The 14,347-nt window shown below is 27.4% G+C and overlaps 8 protein-coding genes across 8 annotated transcripts; 3 read left to right on the forward strand and 5 right to left on the reverse strand. All coding sequences in view use genetic code 12, as the record gives it.

Moving 5' to 3' along the window:
• Window positions 1-385: 385 nt before the first annotated feature.
• Window positions 386-1,273, reverse strand: RPF1 (rRNA-binding ribosome biosynthesis protein; the record flags this gene model as incomplete). The annotated part of the gene is made up of 1 exon (XM_051755539.1): window positions 386-1,273. One exon carries the CDS (start codon window positions 1,271-1,273, stop codon window positions 386-388), a length of 888 nt encoding a protein of 295 aa, XP_051616048.1.
• A 411-nt stretch (window positions 1,274-1,684) lies between these two features.
• On the forward strand, window positions 1,685-2,413 carry KGF55_001007 (hydroxyacyl-thioester dehydratase; the record flags this gene model as incomplete). Its single annotated transcript, XM_051755540.1, has 1 exon — window positions 1,685-2,413. One exon carries the CDS (start codon window positions 1,685-1,687, stop codon window positions 2,411-2,413), a length of 729 nt encoding a protein of 242 aa, XP_051616049.1.
• A 255-nt stretch (window positions 2,414-2,668) lies between these two features.
• Window positions 2,669-4,030, reverse strand: KGF55_001008 (uncharacterized protein; the record flags this gene model as incomplete). The annotated part of the gene is made up of 1 exon (XM_051755541.1): window positions 2,669-4,030. The coding sequence occupies one exon, from the start codon at window positions 4,028-4,030 to the stop codon at window positions 2,669-2,671; it is 1,362 nt and encodes a 453-aa protein (XP_051616050.1).
• Window positions 4,031-4,574: 544 nt separating this feature from the next.
• VTC4 (Vtc4p) lies at window positions 4,575-6,746 on the reverse strand (the record flags this gene model as incomplete). The annotated part of the gene is made up of 1 exon (XM_051755542.1): window positions 4,575-6,746. The coding sequence occupies one exon, from the start codon at window positions 6,744-6,746 to the stop codon at window positions 4,575-4,577; it is 2,172 nt and encodes a 723-aa protein (XP_051616051.1).
• A 738-nt stretch (window positions 6,747-7,484) lies between these two features.
• KGF55_001010 (uncharacterized protein) lies at window positions 7,485-7,955 on the reverse strand (the record flags this gene model as incomplete). Its single annotated transcript, XM_051755543.1, has 1 exon — window positions 7,485-7,955. The coding sequence occupies one exon, from the start codon at window positions 7,953-7,955 to the stop codon at window positions 7,485-7,487; it is 471 nt and encodes a 156-aa protein (XP_051616052.1).
• A 661-nt stretch (window positions 7,956-8,616) lies between these two features.
• Window positions 8,617-10,020, forward strand: KGF55_001011 (S10 family peptidase; the record flags this gene model as incomplete). The annotated part of the gene is made up of 1 exon (XM_051755544.1): window positions 8,617-10,020. The coding sequence occupies one exon, from the start codon at window positions 8,617-8,619 to the stop codon at window positions 10,018-10,020; it is 1,404 nt and encodes a 467-aa protein (XP_051616053.1).
• Window positions 10,021-10,415: 395 nt separating this feature from the next.
• On the forward strand, window positions 10,416-11,939 carry KGF55_001012 (S10 family peptidase; the record flags this gene model as incomplete). The annotated part of the gene is made up of 1 exon (XM_051755545.1): window positions 10,416-11,939. The coding sequence occupies one exon, from the start codon at window positions 10,416-10,418 to the stop codon at window positions 11,937-11,939; it is 1,524 nt and encodes a 507-aa protein (XP_051616054.1).
• A 270-nt stretch (window positions 11,940-12,209) lies between these two features.
• On the reverse strand, window positions 12,210-13,355 carry KGF55_001013 (Golgi transport complex subunit; the record flags this gene model as incomplete). Its single annotated transcript, XM_051755546.1, has 1 exon — window positions 12,210-13,355. One exon carries the CDS (start codon window positions 13,353-13,355, stop codon window positions 12,210-12,212), a length of 1,146 nt encoding a protein of 381 aa, XP_051616055.1.
• Between the last annotated feature and the right edge of the window lie 992 nt (window positions 13,356-14,347).

A 14,347-nucleotide genomic window follows, 5' to 3' on the forward strand; every position in this document is an offset into this window, starting at 1 on the left:
TGAATGAAATGATGTATATTATGATGTGACTTGATCAAATAATTTGGATGATATAATATGAGCGGTGATAGTAATGGTCTATTGTTTATTGATATGGTATAAAAGTCCGAAGTTATTAGGTCTAACAAAGGTTGTAAAAAAATATAATTTTATTGTCTATTGTTATGATAAAATAAAATTGAAATTTAAAATTAAAAAGTGCGCGTTCAACGATCGAAATGGATCACGCCTGATAATAATAATCATTTAATCTATTACCAAAAATTATAGAGTTGAATTCAGTCAAGAAAATTGATAGTAAAGAGTAACTTGCTGTTTTCATTCATTAAGAAAAACTGTATAGCATTCGTATTGACTAAGTAAGTTTCACTGAAAAACAATATATCTATAAGTAAAACTTCTTTTTATCCCTTTCCATATCTGGTTTAAATTGCCATATTATGTCTCCTCTAATACCCTTTTGCATTCTTCTTAATTTTAAAGTGAATTGTGGTCCTAATTCTTGTAATCCGACTTTTTCTTCATTTCTAAAAACATATCTATGTCTTCTTAAAAAAATATAATCTCTTTGATTGTGTAATGTAATAACTTGTCTACCTTGTAATTCAGGTTGATGAGGGAATATGGATTGAAATAATCTTCCTATGGTTTTACCTAATCTTGTATTGAAATTATTTAATACTAATTCAGGTAGATGATCAGTTGCTCTACCATGACCTTTTATTCTTTTACCGTCAATTATTGAACTTATTGAAAAATAAAAAGTAGGACCTTGGGGTAAATTTATAATTGTCAAACCAGTTACTTTCTTCTTATCCTCATTTATTATCATTAATGTAGTATATTCTCTATTCGAACAAAATTCAGAAATTCGATGAATATCATATTCTTTCTTCCTTTTTATGAAAGTGACGTTTGGTAAGAAATCCATTAACATATCTGCAAATTCATAAGCAGGCTTTTTAGCGCCTATTGATGTTGTTAACAATATTTTTGGGTCCTTTGTTAAATTTTGAAAATATTCTTCAAATTCATCATTTCCTTCTATTTCTTGAGTTATAGTTTCATCGTATATTCTTTTGGAGTCAATCGTATCTGGTACATTTTGAGCAATTCTTATTTCTTTCAATTCAGGATTTAATCTTTCTTCTTCAGCTCTTTCAGCTCTTAACTTATGACGTTCTTTTTCCTTTTGCTTTTTAATGTCTGTGTATACCTTCTGCCTCCTCTGTTTATTTTTGATATTTTTCAAAGCTTCACTGGTTGTACTCATCGTTCTTATTTATTGAATTGTTGATATATGATATGTTATTTAGGAGATGAGATTTACCTGTATGATTTGAAGACACAAAATTTGAGATTTCTGACACAAAGTTCGAGTACCAAATTTCCATAATTTTAATCTAATACGAAATTAATTTAACTACTATCCAATTCAAAGTTAGCACACATAATGTTCAATGGTTAGGTAATGTCAAAGGTAGCTAAAGAATTAGTAAATAAATGGGCAAATAATATCAAGCAAAAAACTTTTACATTCTTGGACACATATTCCATAGGAACGCAAATCAATTTACAAAACTTATTAAATCAAGTCTTAAAAATAGACAAGCAGAACGATACTGTAAATTCCCAAAATTGGTATAATGGTTTTCACTTTCTATTTGCCAATCAAAACAACTTAATGATAGGGAGTGATGGGTATGATAATTATCAAGCTCCAACCGATCTAAACAATAAAGTTGATCATCAATTATTTTTGCGAAGATTATGGGTAAAGGGTGATTTGAATTTCATAGCAAGTCCACAAATAAATTCTACTTTGAAATGTATTGAAAATGTCAAGAACGTTCGTTACTTAAATGATAATGCATTTGTTTCTATTGAAAGGAAATTTTATGAACTCAATAACTTAGGACAATATAAAGATCCAAATTTGATTGAAAATAGGGTAATGATGTACACAAACGACTTGTATCACCAACAACAACCACAAGATTCTCCAAAAGACATAGTCCCATCAAATCTTCAACACAAAATATATTTCAAATTAACATCGATAGATCTACTTAAGTATAGTATGTTAACTTATAATTTACATAAAATTCATTATGACTACAAATACAGTAATTGTATTGAAAATCTACCAAATTTATTAGTTCATGGTCCTTTTCAAATTACATTGTTATTGTATTATTTTCAGTGTAAATATCCAAATCAAGTGATCAAAAGTTTTACTTACAGAACTTTTAATCCTTGTTTTTGTAATACTGAAGTTGGAATTGCTATTAACGAATTAGACACTTTGAAAGAGCAGAAAGGATCAAATGAAGAGAAATACGAATTGAGTCTTGTTAGTGCTGACTCGAAAACTGTATATATGAAAGGTACTTTGTTATGTTGTAAAACTTAGGCTTGTATATAATATTCAAATTGTTTGTATGACTCCTGTGATTATGTAAAATTCTAGTGCTACTTCTAACCTGAATTTGGGTTGACTCCTATTTTGTTGCAAAAAAAGTCAAATATCACAAACATCCGTACCGCAACACTTAGACCTTAAACCAAAACCTAAAATCATTAATGCAATTCGGTTGAGAAACTTCCAAGAAAGGGAACATGAAAAAAATAATCTGCATATCACATATCGTATATTTTGTTTTATAGATTATAAATCTAGTGTAGCTCTAACTTTTCCTATACAATAATCCAAATATTCCTTTTTATAACCTTCATGATTTAAACTAACATCACCAGCTAATTCACTAATAATTTCATCATTTCCTCCAACTAAAACCATTCCACGAGGCATTTTAGATAAATCTGGTAATGGTTCAACAACTTTATTTTCAAATATCAAACTTGTTATATTTGATGCAGTTTGTCTTCCAAAAAAAAGTGCCCATCCTGCTGATTTAATTATCGGTAAATTAACTAAATCTCCTAATACGAAAAAATTAGGTATTGTTAAAATTGAATTATCTAATTGTAAATAATCATTTATTTTAATTTGATTATCTTCTGTTATAAATTGATTTTTAAGTGAATTTGATAAGTATTGTAAATTATTATATTTTGAATTACACCAAATATTTAAGTTTGATTCTATTGTCTTATTTGTTGTGGTTTTTAAATTACCTTCAGTGATTTCTTGATCATTCTCTTTCTGTATACGAGTGTTTAAATAAATATTTATTCCATTTCTTTCTATTGAATCTTGAATCATTGATTTAAATTCAATACTTAATGGTTCATTTGGGAAATAATCATGAGGATGAATTAAATTTATACATTTATTTGGAAATTTTGTTTTAATATCTCCTGCTATTTCAATCCCAACTGCTCCTGCACCAATTACAGATATTGTTTCGGCGTTTGATATTTTTTTATAAGCTTTTGACATTTCTTCAAGGTATATATCATTAGTTTGTGATTTTGGAGTAGTTGGCCAATTTCTATCTCTTCCTGATGCCATGACTACATAATCAAATTCAACTTCGCCCATTAAATTTTCAATCTTTGTATCTTCAACATCAATTTCATTTGTGTTAAGCTTATATTTAGCTATTGATGTATCCAAAAATGTACATTCTCCATGTATGAAATTTATTTCAATATTTTTTGAAATCTCTTCCTTATTTTCTGAAACATACCAACTGTCATCAAAATTAGTATCACTATTATTTGAAATTATATGATTGAATCTAAGATGATCTAGTTTATTGAATGGAATATATTGAGTTTTAGCAAATTCCAAATCAACTATACATTTAGGTATTCCTAAAATATTTAAAAATCCATTTCTTGGTTCAATTAAAGTTATTGTTATTTTCTTTTTTAATGGTTCAGCTTTGATATATTCTTTAATTTTATTCGTCAAATTTACTTGCAATGCTCTTATTGTTGAAAGACCAGCGTAAGAACCACCAACGACTAAAATATTCGTATTGAAATTTTTCGGTGTTTTTGAAAATTTGGGTAAAATTGAATTGTTTTCAGATAATTCCGCTAAAGACTTAGTAGCAGGCATTGGATTGTTGTTGATAAAAGAACTCATTGATTTTTTCACGATAGTGGTAGTATGTCTCGTTGTATATGATCTTAATTGAACATTTACTATATTGTTTATAGCCTTATTAACTTTAGTGCGAGACATAATTTTACTAGCCATGTAATTTTTTTTTATCTTTTTCATCAATTTTATCAGATTAAAACTCGGTGTTTATATACAGTCTAATCCCGATTCGGTATGATTTGCGACGGGATCTGATTTGTATTTTAGATCGCCAAAATTTAGGAGCTGAACTATAGTAAGGACCGAGTTTACCGAATTTTGCAATTTCTTCAACATCTATAAAATTGGTCTCCTAGCTAATTTGAGAAAAATTTCTGAATATTGAGTTTAAACTCTATCTCCGAGATTTTATAGTTTTCAAACAATTCTGTCCGAACCGACTCAACGTTAAGCTACACTTCAGCAAAGAGAGGATTCTACGATTAATTAAATTTAAAAATTACGATTTACAATATTATACAAAATTAATTAATTTTTTAAATTATATGAATTTGTTTAATTATTCCAAAAACCTAAAAAGAAAAGTTGTAAAAGTACTTAAAAATAAAAATAAACAAATTAAATTTGGACCAATTTTATCTCCATAAGCAACTGGATTTTTTTCTCTAATATTTATAACTCTCCAAATATATCTATATATAGCATAAGATAAAGTAAATAAAGCAGTTATAAAAAATCCAATACTTGCTGTTAATGCAGAATTTGTACCATAATTTAATAATGTAGTTGCAGTAAAACCTAATAACATACCAATACTTATCCAACTTAAAAAAGTTCTTTCATTTGCAAAATATACTTTTGGTTCAATTCTAACTGGAACACATATGGTTTTCCCCTTTGGTAATTTATCTTTAAAAGTTGAATTTAAATCATAATTTGTTCCAGGTTTAACAGTAAAAGTTCTATCATCATTAAAATAATGTAAAAATTGTCCATATAAATGATAAAAAAAATTTTTTATTGGTGAATTTGAATTTCTTGTATTATAAGTTGATGGTAAAAGTAATGGAGTTTGTTCATCTAAATCATCTTCTAATGGATTTGTATCATTTGAAAAATGAACACCAGTATATGAATCACCAGTAAATTCTTCTTCATCTAATTCATTCCCACTTGTTGATGAGCCTAGTCTACTTTGTTGTTGACCTTGATGTCTTTGTATACCATATTCTTCAATAACTTTTGGTTTTCTAATATCAACATCCATTTGAGTATACCAAAATGGTAATAAATCAACATAATCAGTTAATAAAGTTGCACCTCCATGAATAAATTTTGAGAATTTAGGAACAGCTTCAACTAAATGAGAACTAATTAATTCTCTAATCCAAGCTGGAGGTTCTTGACCTAATTGAGTTTGTAATTTAACTTCTAAAACTGCATAAGGAAATCTACAAACATCTTTTTCACTTAATTGAGGAAATGGATAATCAACTCCAATATCTGTTCTTCTCCAATTACCATGAGTTCTATCATATCCATCAAAATCATCTTCTCTTACCATTGTTAATTCAGTATCTAAAGAAATTCTAACTCTTGCATCACCAGGTAATTGAAAAGCAGTTCTATTATAAAATGATCTCATAACTGGTCTATATTTTTCTTTTAAAATTCTATATTGAACTTCTTGAGCTAATCTTTCTAAATTTTCAATTTCTTGAGGAGATTTTTTACCTTCTTTTCTCATTTTATCAAATACTTCACTTGCTTTTAAATCACCTTTTAAAAATGAATTTACTTTTTTCTCTTTTAATCCAAATCTTGCTTTTACAGATTTTTCACCAGTCCAATCTTCTCTATGAGTTTTTCTTTCAACAAAAATTTGATCACTTTTCATACCACCATACCATCTTAATCTAATAGCTTCTGCACCTTCATCTTTTCTTAATCTTCCATAATATAAATCCATATCTTTATTATCAAAATAAATTGAAGTAATTGCAGAATCTTCAGGTTCAAATTCTTTATCAGCATTAAAAACTAAAACAGGTAAATGTTTTAAAATAATTAATTTTAATTCAGTAATATTATCTGGATGAACCCAATATTTTGTAGTTTGTCTAACAAAATTTTGTTGAGATCCACCAGCAGATGAATCACCTTTTACTGGATTACCTCTAGTTCTAACTAAATCATATAATTTAGATAATTTAACAATTAAATTATCATAATTATCTTTATAAAAAGGTTTTGAATTTAATCTTGCTTGAAAAACTGGTTTTAAATGGAACTTTGTAGTTTTATCATGTTTTTTAATAATTTTTTGAAAACCTGTATAATTTAATCTTGTAAATTTAGCTAAATCATGAACATCTGCAATAATATCTGATAATTCTTCTTCTAAATCTTCAAAATCTTGTTCTTGTGGAGGATTTTTTACAAGGGGATCATTATTTTGATATCTATGTAATGAATTAACAACTTCATGAACATATTTTTCACTTTCTTTAATTCTTCTATTAACTTCAGTGTTTTTAACTTTTGTAAAACTATAAACTTTATCTAATTCAGTTTCTAACTGATTAAGGAAATCTTCTTCTAATTCATTATTCCATGTGTAATCATTATCTTTTAAACCTTTTTTTAATTGATGTTTTAAATCATCATAAGAAATATAATAGAATGAATAATTCTTAATTAATGCTTTTCTAAGGTGTTCTCCGAATTTCATTTAAAATCTAATTTTTGAACTATGCTATTGATTAAAGTTTTATGATAAGAATTGAATGTAATGATGAGTTGGATGAAGTAGTTGTGAATGAAAACTGAATTACTGTAAAAATTCAAGTGGTTGCTTAATTGATAAGTTTTTCCTTTCTCGATTTTGTGTACAGATAAGGATTGATTAGAACCTATTGATTGAAATGATTGGTTTGCAAACAATTGCAGCAGTCAAATGGATGTCCAGAATTCACTGAATGAAGCTGATTCAATAGTTGTTGAGTAACTGATGAGCCGAATTGATTAATTTAATTTGTCAAATTTGATAAATTATTCATAAATTAATTAGACCAAATAATTAACGTTACATTTTCATTTTTGTACTACTAATAGTTAAATTAATAGTACAATAATAATTTATTTTTTTACTACACGTGGTAGATAAAAATAGAGTTATAATACAAAACCGTAATTGAGCAGTTGGTAGCAATTTGATACATGATATACGAGAAATGTATAATATATATGAAATTATAGGGACAAGATCAAAGCATCTTCTAAACTTGTTAGATTTATGATAATTATGACTTTACCAGCCAAAACAGAATAAAAGAGTTATTGCAAAATCGTACATTAAATTAGTTTTTTTATTTCATTCTCCACGTAATTCATTAAGCATTGTATTCTTCTTAGACTTTAGAAGTAAAAATTGGAATCTAGTAATCAACGTATGTATCACTGTCTATCCCTATTTGTTTATAGATTTTTCAACTTGATCTTTCAATGCTTCATTAAATTCAATAAAAGATTCTTGAGTCTTTCTGTATAATCCTAATATTTTAAAAACATATACTAAAATCCCACCAAACTTTTCAGATTGACTAACAACAGTTCTTTTATTATTATCAATAGATTTAAATTCAAATTTATGAAAACCATGAAAAATCCAATCATATAAAAGATCACCTTTCCATTCTAATATAGTATCTGAAGATTGTAATACCTTGGGGTACATTGTACTTGTATGACTCATTCCTTTTAATTTTAAGTCTATTTGTAATTCATCTCCTACATTTAATGTTGGATCTGATTTATTTGTATATTTTTGAAATTTTACTAAAAATGGATTCCATTCTTGATATGATTGATAATTGAAAAATATAGATGTTACTTCTTCAATGGGTGCTTGTATTATGATATGTGTTTCAATAGATGTCATTGTATACTCCAATTGTTTGATTGGCGTTGATACTGAGCTTTATGATAGAAGCAGATTGAATTGTACTTATTATAGATTAGATTTCATTTTACTTTAGTATTATAAAACTGTGTAAATGTTTACATCTTTTTTTTTTTGCATTTCCATTTACGAGATAAGGACAAACCCCTTTTCAATTTTGAAAGAAATGACCAGGTCTTGTGATGTTCGGGATACCTTTATCTAGTTGAACTAATGAAAATCGAGTTTACGGAGTTAATATTGGTCTGATTAGCATTTTAGACTATCGCTGTTGTTTTGAATCAAGTTTTAAATTTTACGGTGTTAACGAGCGATTAGTCAAGGAGACCTGGAGTTTAAAACGGATGATATCAGTAAAATGATTTGTAAACTCTTTTGCGGTCCTAAATGAAACCCAGATTTTTTTACTACATTATGAGTAGATCAAACTTCTTCTTTGATGTCAACTAATTAGTTTCATAATTACTTATCAACTCATTTTCAAAAAAGTTTTGAAGCCGTTTGAAAATTCATTTTTGCAACATTTTGAAAAATTAGCACAAACACGGCTTTACCTTAACTTACAAGTCTAAACTATCCAATGCATTCATATGACTATCAATCTGTTTGAGTACAACACTTCCGACAGGGAAATATACTCATGATATTACTAAACACACTTACATTCTTATTATTATGCACATTCACTATTGCATCTACGATTCAAACACTATTTGTGAAAAATCAACATCAACATGAATCATCGATACATACTATGGCAAAGTTCCCAGCCTTCACCTTATCTGCAAATTCAATTCAATCATTAGGACTAGAAAAGCCTAACATTGGACAATACGCTGGATATTTTAAATGTGACTTAACTCAAAATAATATGTTTTATTGGTTTTTTGAAAGTAGAAATGATCCCAAAACCGATCCATTGATATTATGGTTAACAGGAGGACCTGGTTGTTCATCAAGTTATGGATTATTTTTTGAATTAGGACCAAGTTCAATAGATTTAAATTTAAAACCAAAATATAATCCTTATTCATGGAATTCAAATGCTTCAGTAATTTTTTTAGATCAACCAACTGGTACAGGTTTTAGTTATGGTGGATTACCTTCAATAAGTACAGATACATTAACTCAACAAATTTATATATTTTTAGAATTCTTTTTTGATAAATTTCCTCAATATAGAACAAATAAATTTCATATTGCTGGAGAATCTTATGCTGGTCATTATATACCAAATTTATTAAATCAATTGAAAAAGAATTGGCATACTATAACTTTTGAAGTTGAATCTGTGTTGATTGGAAATGGAATTATAGATCCTTTGGTGCAAATTGGAGCTTATGAACCAATGGCATGTGGTAAAGGTGGGTACAAATCATTATTAGATGATTCTGATTGTCGAAAAATGAGAAACACATACAATGTATTCAAGAAATATGATAAATTTTGTTATTTAACTGGTGAATTGTATTCTTGTACACATGCAAGAAAATTGGGAAAAGAAGTAGGTGAACCTTTTTACAAGTTAGATTTAAATCCTTATGATTTTAGAAAACCTTGTATTGCTAATACTTCGGATTGTTATTTAGAATCTCAACCAATTGATAAATATTTGAATTTACCTGAAGTAAAATCAGTACTTGGAGTAAAACAAGACTTAGAATTTAAAATGTGTAGAGATGAAATTGCAGAACCTTTTGAATGGACAGGAGATAATATGAGACCATCACAACAATATTTAAAAACAGCATTAGAAATAGATGATATACCAGTTTTGATTTATTCTGGAGATAAGGATTATATGTGTGGATGGGTTGGTCTTTTAGATGTTTGTGATAAATTAGATTCCAAAGAATTTGCTTATCAACCTTTAAAAAATTGGATAAATCAAGAAGGTGAAGTAGTTGGTCAAGTTAAAAGCTTTGATGGCTTAACTTTTGTTAGAGTATATGATGCTGGCCACATGGTACCTTTCGATCAACCTAAGAATAGCTTGGAATTGATAAACAGGTGGATTTCAGGAGATTATAGTTTAAATAGATAAGAAACTCCTTGGATATAATGTGGGTTAAAAGACTTGTATAATTTTTTACTTTTCCCCGGTTAATCAATGGATCGGGGTAAAAGACTCGTATAACTCTTTGTTGATACTTCTCTCTGGTTATGTTCACGGAGAAATTCAACTTGCTAGCAAAATTAAAGCACTGATGCCATTCATTCAAATGAAGTTAATTAATTTCGTTAAATTTATATGCGCGATAAGATAACCACTAAATGAAACATTGATACAAGCGCAAATTCCATTCTATTGTTTACTTTTTTTTTAATTCCGTCTTAGATTTTATTACCACCGAATACTTATATAAATTTCACACAAAGTCTTTGAAATATTTGCAACAAAATATACAACATCAACTAAATTAATTGTCATCTTTTATCATGAAGTTTGCATTGACAATATTGCCGCTTATTGCAGCTACTCAAGCTCTTCAATTACCATTTGAAATACCATATTTAAATGATGAATTCAAAGCTATGGTAATTGAAGAAGATACATTCAATGGTTTATCATTTCAAGACTCAATGAATTTACATAAAGAATGGATAAGAAATGAATTAAAATTTGGTAAAACAAAATTAATGAAATATTTTTTAAATTTTAAAAAATCATTTGCTAAACCAAAAACTAATTTAAATTATAAATTAAAACAATTAGATTCAACTCCAGAACTTTTAGGTTTTGATTCAGTTAAACAAATATCTGGATATTTTTCAATTGAAGAAACAGAAAAAGAATTTTTTTATTGGTTTTTTGAAAGTAGAAATGATCCAATTAATGATCCTTTAATATTATGGTTATCTGGTGGACCTGGTTGTTCATCAAATATTGGATTAGCAATGGAATTAGGACCATCAATGATTAATGCAACTATTCAACCTGATTTTAATCCATATGCATGGAATTCAAATGCTTCACTTTTATTTTTAGATCAACCAGCAAGTGTTGGATTTTCAACAGTTGGTGATCAATCTGAAATTCCTTTTACAACAGAACAAGCTTCAATTGATTTTGTTAATTTTGTAAAATTATTTAGAGCGAAATATCCACAATATGCTAAATTAGATTTTCATATTGCAGGGGAATCATATGCTGGTCATTATATTCCAAAATATGCTGCTAGTGTTGTTGATGCTAATTTACCTTTAAAATCAGTTTTAATAGGTAATGGTATAACTGATGCAGTTGTTCAAGCAAAGGAAACAGCAAATATGGGTTGTGGAAAAGGAGGAATTGGAAAAATTTATACTGATGAAGAATGTTCAAGTTATGATGCTAATTATGAAAGATTTTTACCCTATGGATTGTTATGTTACGCTCATCCAAACCCATTAACTTGTTTCTTATCAGCTTTAGCTTCACCCAATGTTCCCGACAGTGGTGATCGTAATCCATACGATTCAAGAATTAAATGTGGTGATTCTCCATTATGTTATGAACAAATGAATTATATTGATGAATATTTCAATTTACCATCAACTCAAAAAGCTTTGGGGGTTCAAAAACATTTTACTCCTTGTGATAGAGATGTAGGTTTACATTTCACTTCAAATTTTGATGTAATGAGACCTTATCAACAATATGTTACTCAATTATTAGAAAAACAAATTCCAGTTTTAATTTATGCAGGTGATAAAGATTTAGTTTGTGATTGGTTAGGTAATTTAGCATGGGTTAATGTATTAGATTATGAAGATCATGATCAATTTAATAAGACTGAATTTATACCGTGGATTACTTTGAATGGTACAGAAGCAGGAGAAGTTAAAAATTATAAACATTTTACTTTTTTAAGAGTTTATGAATCAGGTCATATGGTACCAATGGATCAACCTCATAATGCTTTAGATATGGTCAATAGATGGATTAATGGTGATTTTTCATTTCAAAAAAAGTTAAATTAAGAAGTTGAATAGGTATTTATTAGTAACTTTTGTAGTATCTTTAATAGAAGCAATAATTTAGATAATCAGTATGATTCAAAATCGGGACTTAAGAGCTTGAAAAGTTTAGGTTGAGACTACAATCATATTTTAAAACTGGCTTCGGCCCTTTTCGACTAAACGCGTGATGACCTGTGTATTTAGTAAGGTTAAATAATCAGTCACCAGTTTAAGAGATTTTTCGTATCGACTTGTCATAACATCATTTTTTAGAAAGAAAAACCAATCTATTTACTTTCTTTTTGTTTTTGATAGATTCCTTACCCAATCGTCTTCGGTAAACAATTCATTCTGATAACATAGATTCAACAAAATTAAAGGTTCAAATTCGAATTGGAAACTAGCTAATGATTTATTAATATATATCAATTGTAAAATTAATCCATCATTATTTTGATTATCATCATTATCTCCTTCAATTTTGGGGAAATATAATTCCATTTCTTTACATAATTGATGTATTAAACTGGTTACAAATTGATTTACTAAAATTACTTTAATATTATTTTTAAAAATTGAATAATATAATGACAATGAAGAATATAAATATTCTCTGTAAGTTTCTAAATATCTTTTCAAATAAGTTACTTTATTAAATTTTAATATTGGTTTTAAACTTGAAATTTCATTATTAATTAATTTGAATCTACTATTTAAAAAAATAGAATGTAAAAATTGATCATTATTTGAATTTGTTTCTAATTTATTTAATATTTGAAAAATTTTAAATAAATTTGATTGTTTTAAATTTGTATTTAATAATTTTATTAATCCATTAAACATTTTATTCAATTCTACTTCAATTGAACTATTGATGACTTTAAAAATTTTGATTTTAGGAAATCTTATAATTAATGATTTTATGAATGTTGAAATTTCTAAACTTTCTTGATAATTACCTTGTAAGATAAATAATCTACATAATACAGGTAATTCCAATATATCTAATATTGAATCCATGTTAGATAGTATTTTTTCGTATTTATTTGACACATGTTGAATATGAGTGTGATCAATATTTAAACTCTTCAACAATGACTCAATTGAGTTGACATAATCATTAGTTAAATTACCATGAATTTCATTAATATCATTATTTACATCAATAATTAAATCTTTATTGGAGTCAGTTATAGAACTTAATTCTTGATTGATTTGGAATTTTTGCGAATCAAGCTCAGCAATTTCCTCAATAATTGATTTCTTAGGAGAATTTGTCGTAGTGAAATGATCTGTTGATAATAATTCATCATTTATTAAAAGATCTTGAAGATAATCTTCAGCAAGGTTTCTTAAATTTTGATCATTTTCTAGTAGTGATTGATGAATAGGGTCGAGATCGGACCGTAGCAGTTGTAACACTATCAGCAGTGACATTGTGTACAAGCCTTTTTAACCTAGTTATTCGAATTGGTTGCGAATATTGAAGTGCCATGTTTGATGTTTTGATTTGAACAGAAAACACTACCAAGGTATTTGCATGTTCAAATTTCAATCATCATCAAACAAGCAGTTGAATCTAAGTATCTACAACTATTCACAATATCATCTATTTACCTTGAGTAACTTAACAATTGAATCCAAATGGAAGGTTTTTATTTCAACAAAGGTAGAAAAGACTTCAATAAAGGTATAAAAGACGCTATAGATCAGGGTTTTTCACATCGAATCATGTATAAATAGACTGATATAATTTGAAGAATTTAAGGTTACAATTATTATCTACCGCCTAGGGCTAGCAAATTACTCAGGACCTTTAGGCATAATAAGAAAATTTGTATAATAAGGTATTTCTACATTATCAAAATATAAAAACTCAATCTGGAATATTGACTGAACCTATGAATTATATTTAAGATGAATTTATGATTGATAATGTTACTCTAATAATTAGGGGGAATTTACAAAAAATGTAATTCATTGGGTTGGTTTGATACTTTACCTACACTAACACTGAGTACGGATATTTGTATTCCACAGCACTAATTGATACACCATTAGGTCCATTTTTTCAGAATGGGGTCAGTGCAGATAATGATTGGATCTTGAAATGAGAAGAACTAAACTATATAAAACTCAATTCTAAGGATTTATGGAATCTGTAAGAATAAATTATATGAATCAGATGAGGAAATGATGACAGGATTACTTACCTTAGATCTGTCAGAAGAGTTATTTAGCCTCAAGCTCAACAAATAATCAAGAATTTTCATCATTAGGTTAATTATAACCAACTTTTTATTCAGAATCAGCACAACTGATGATTTTGAACAGTCAAAAATTATTACGGTAAAAATATAAGACTAACAGAATTTACTTAGTGATAATTCAAATAAATCATTAGGTGATTGGCTTTATTTATTGGAAAT

The sequence above is a fragment of the Candida pseudojiufengensis genome, assembly GCF_024610245.1.
Source record: "Candida pseudojiufengensis strain CBS 10847 chromosome Unknown scaffold2, whole genome shotgun sequence".
NCBI lineage: Eukaryota > Fungi > Ascomycota > Pichiomycetes > Serinales > Debaryomycetaceae > Lodderomyces > Lodderomyces pseudojiufengensis.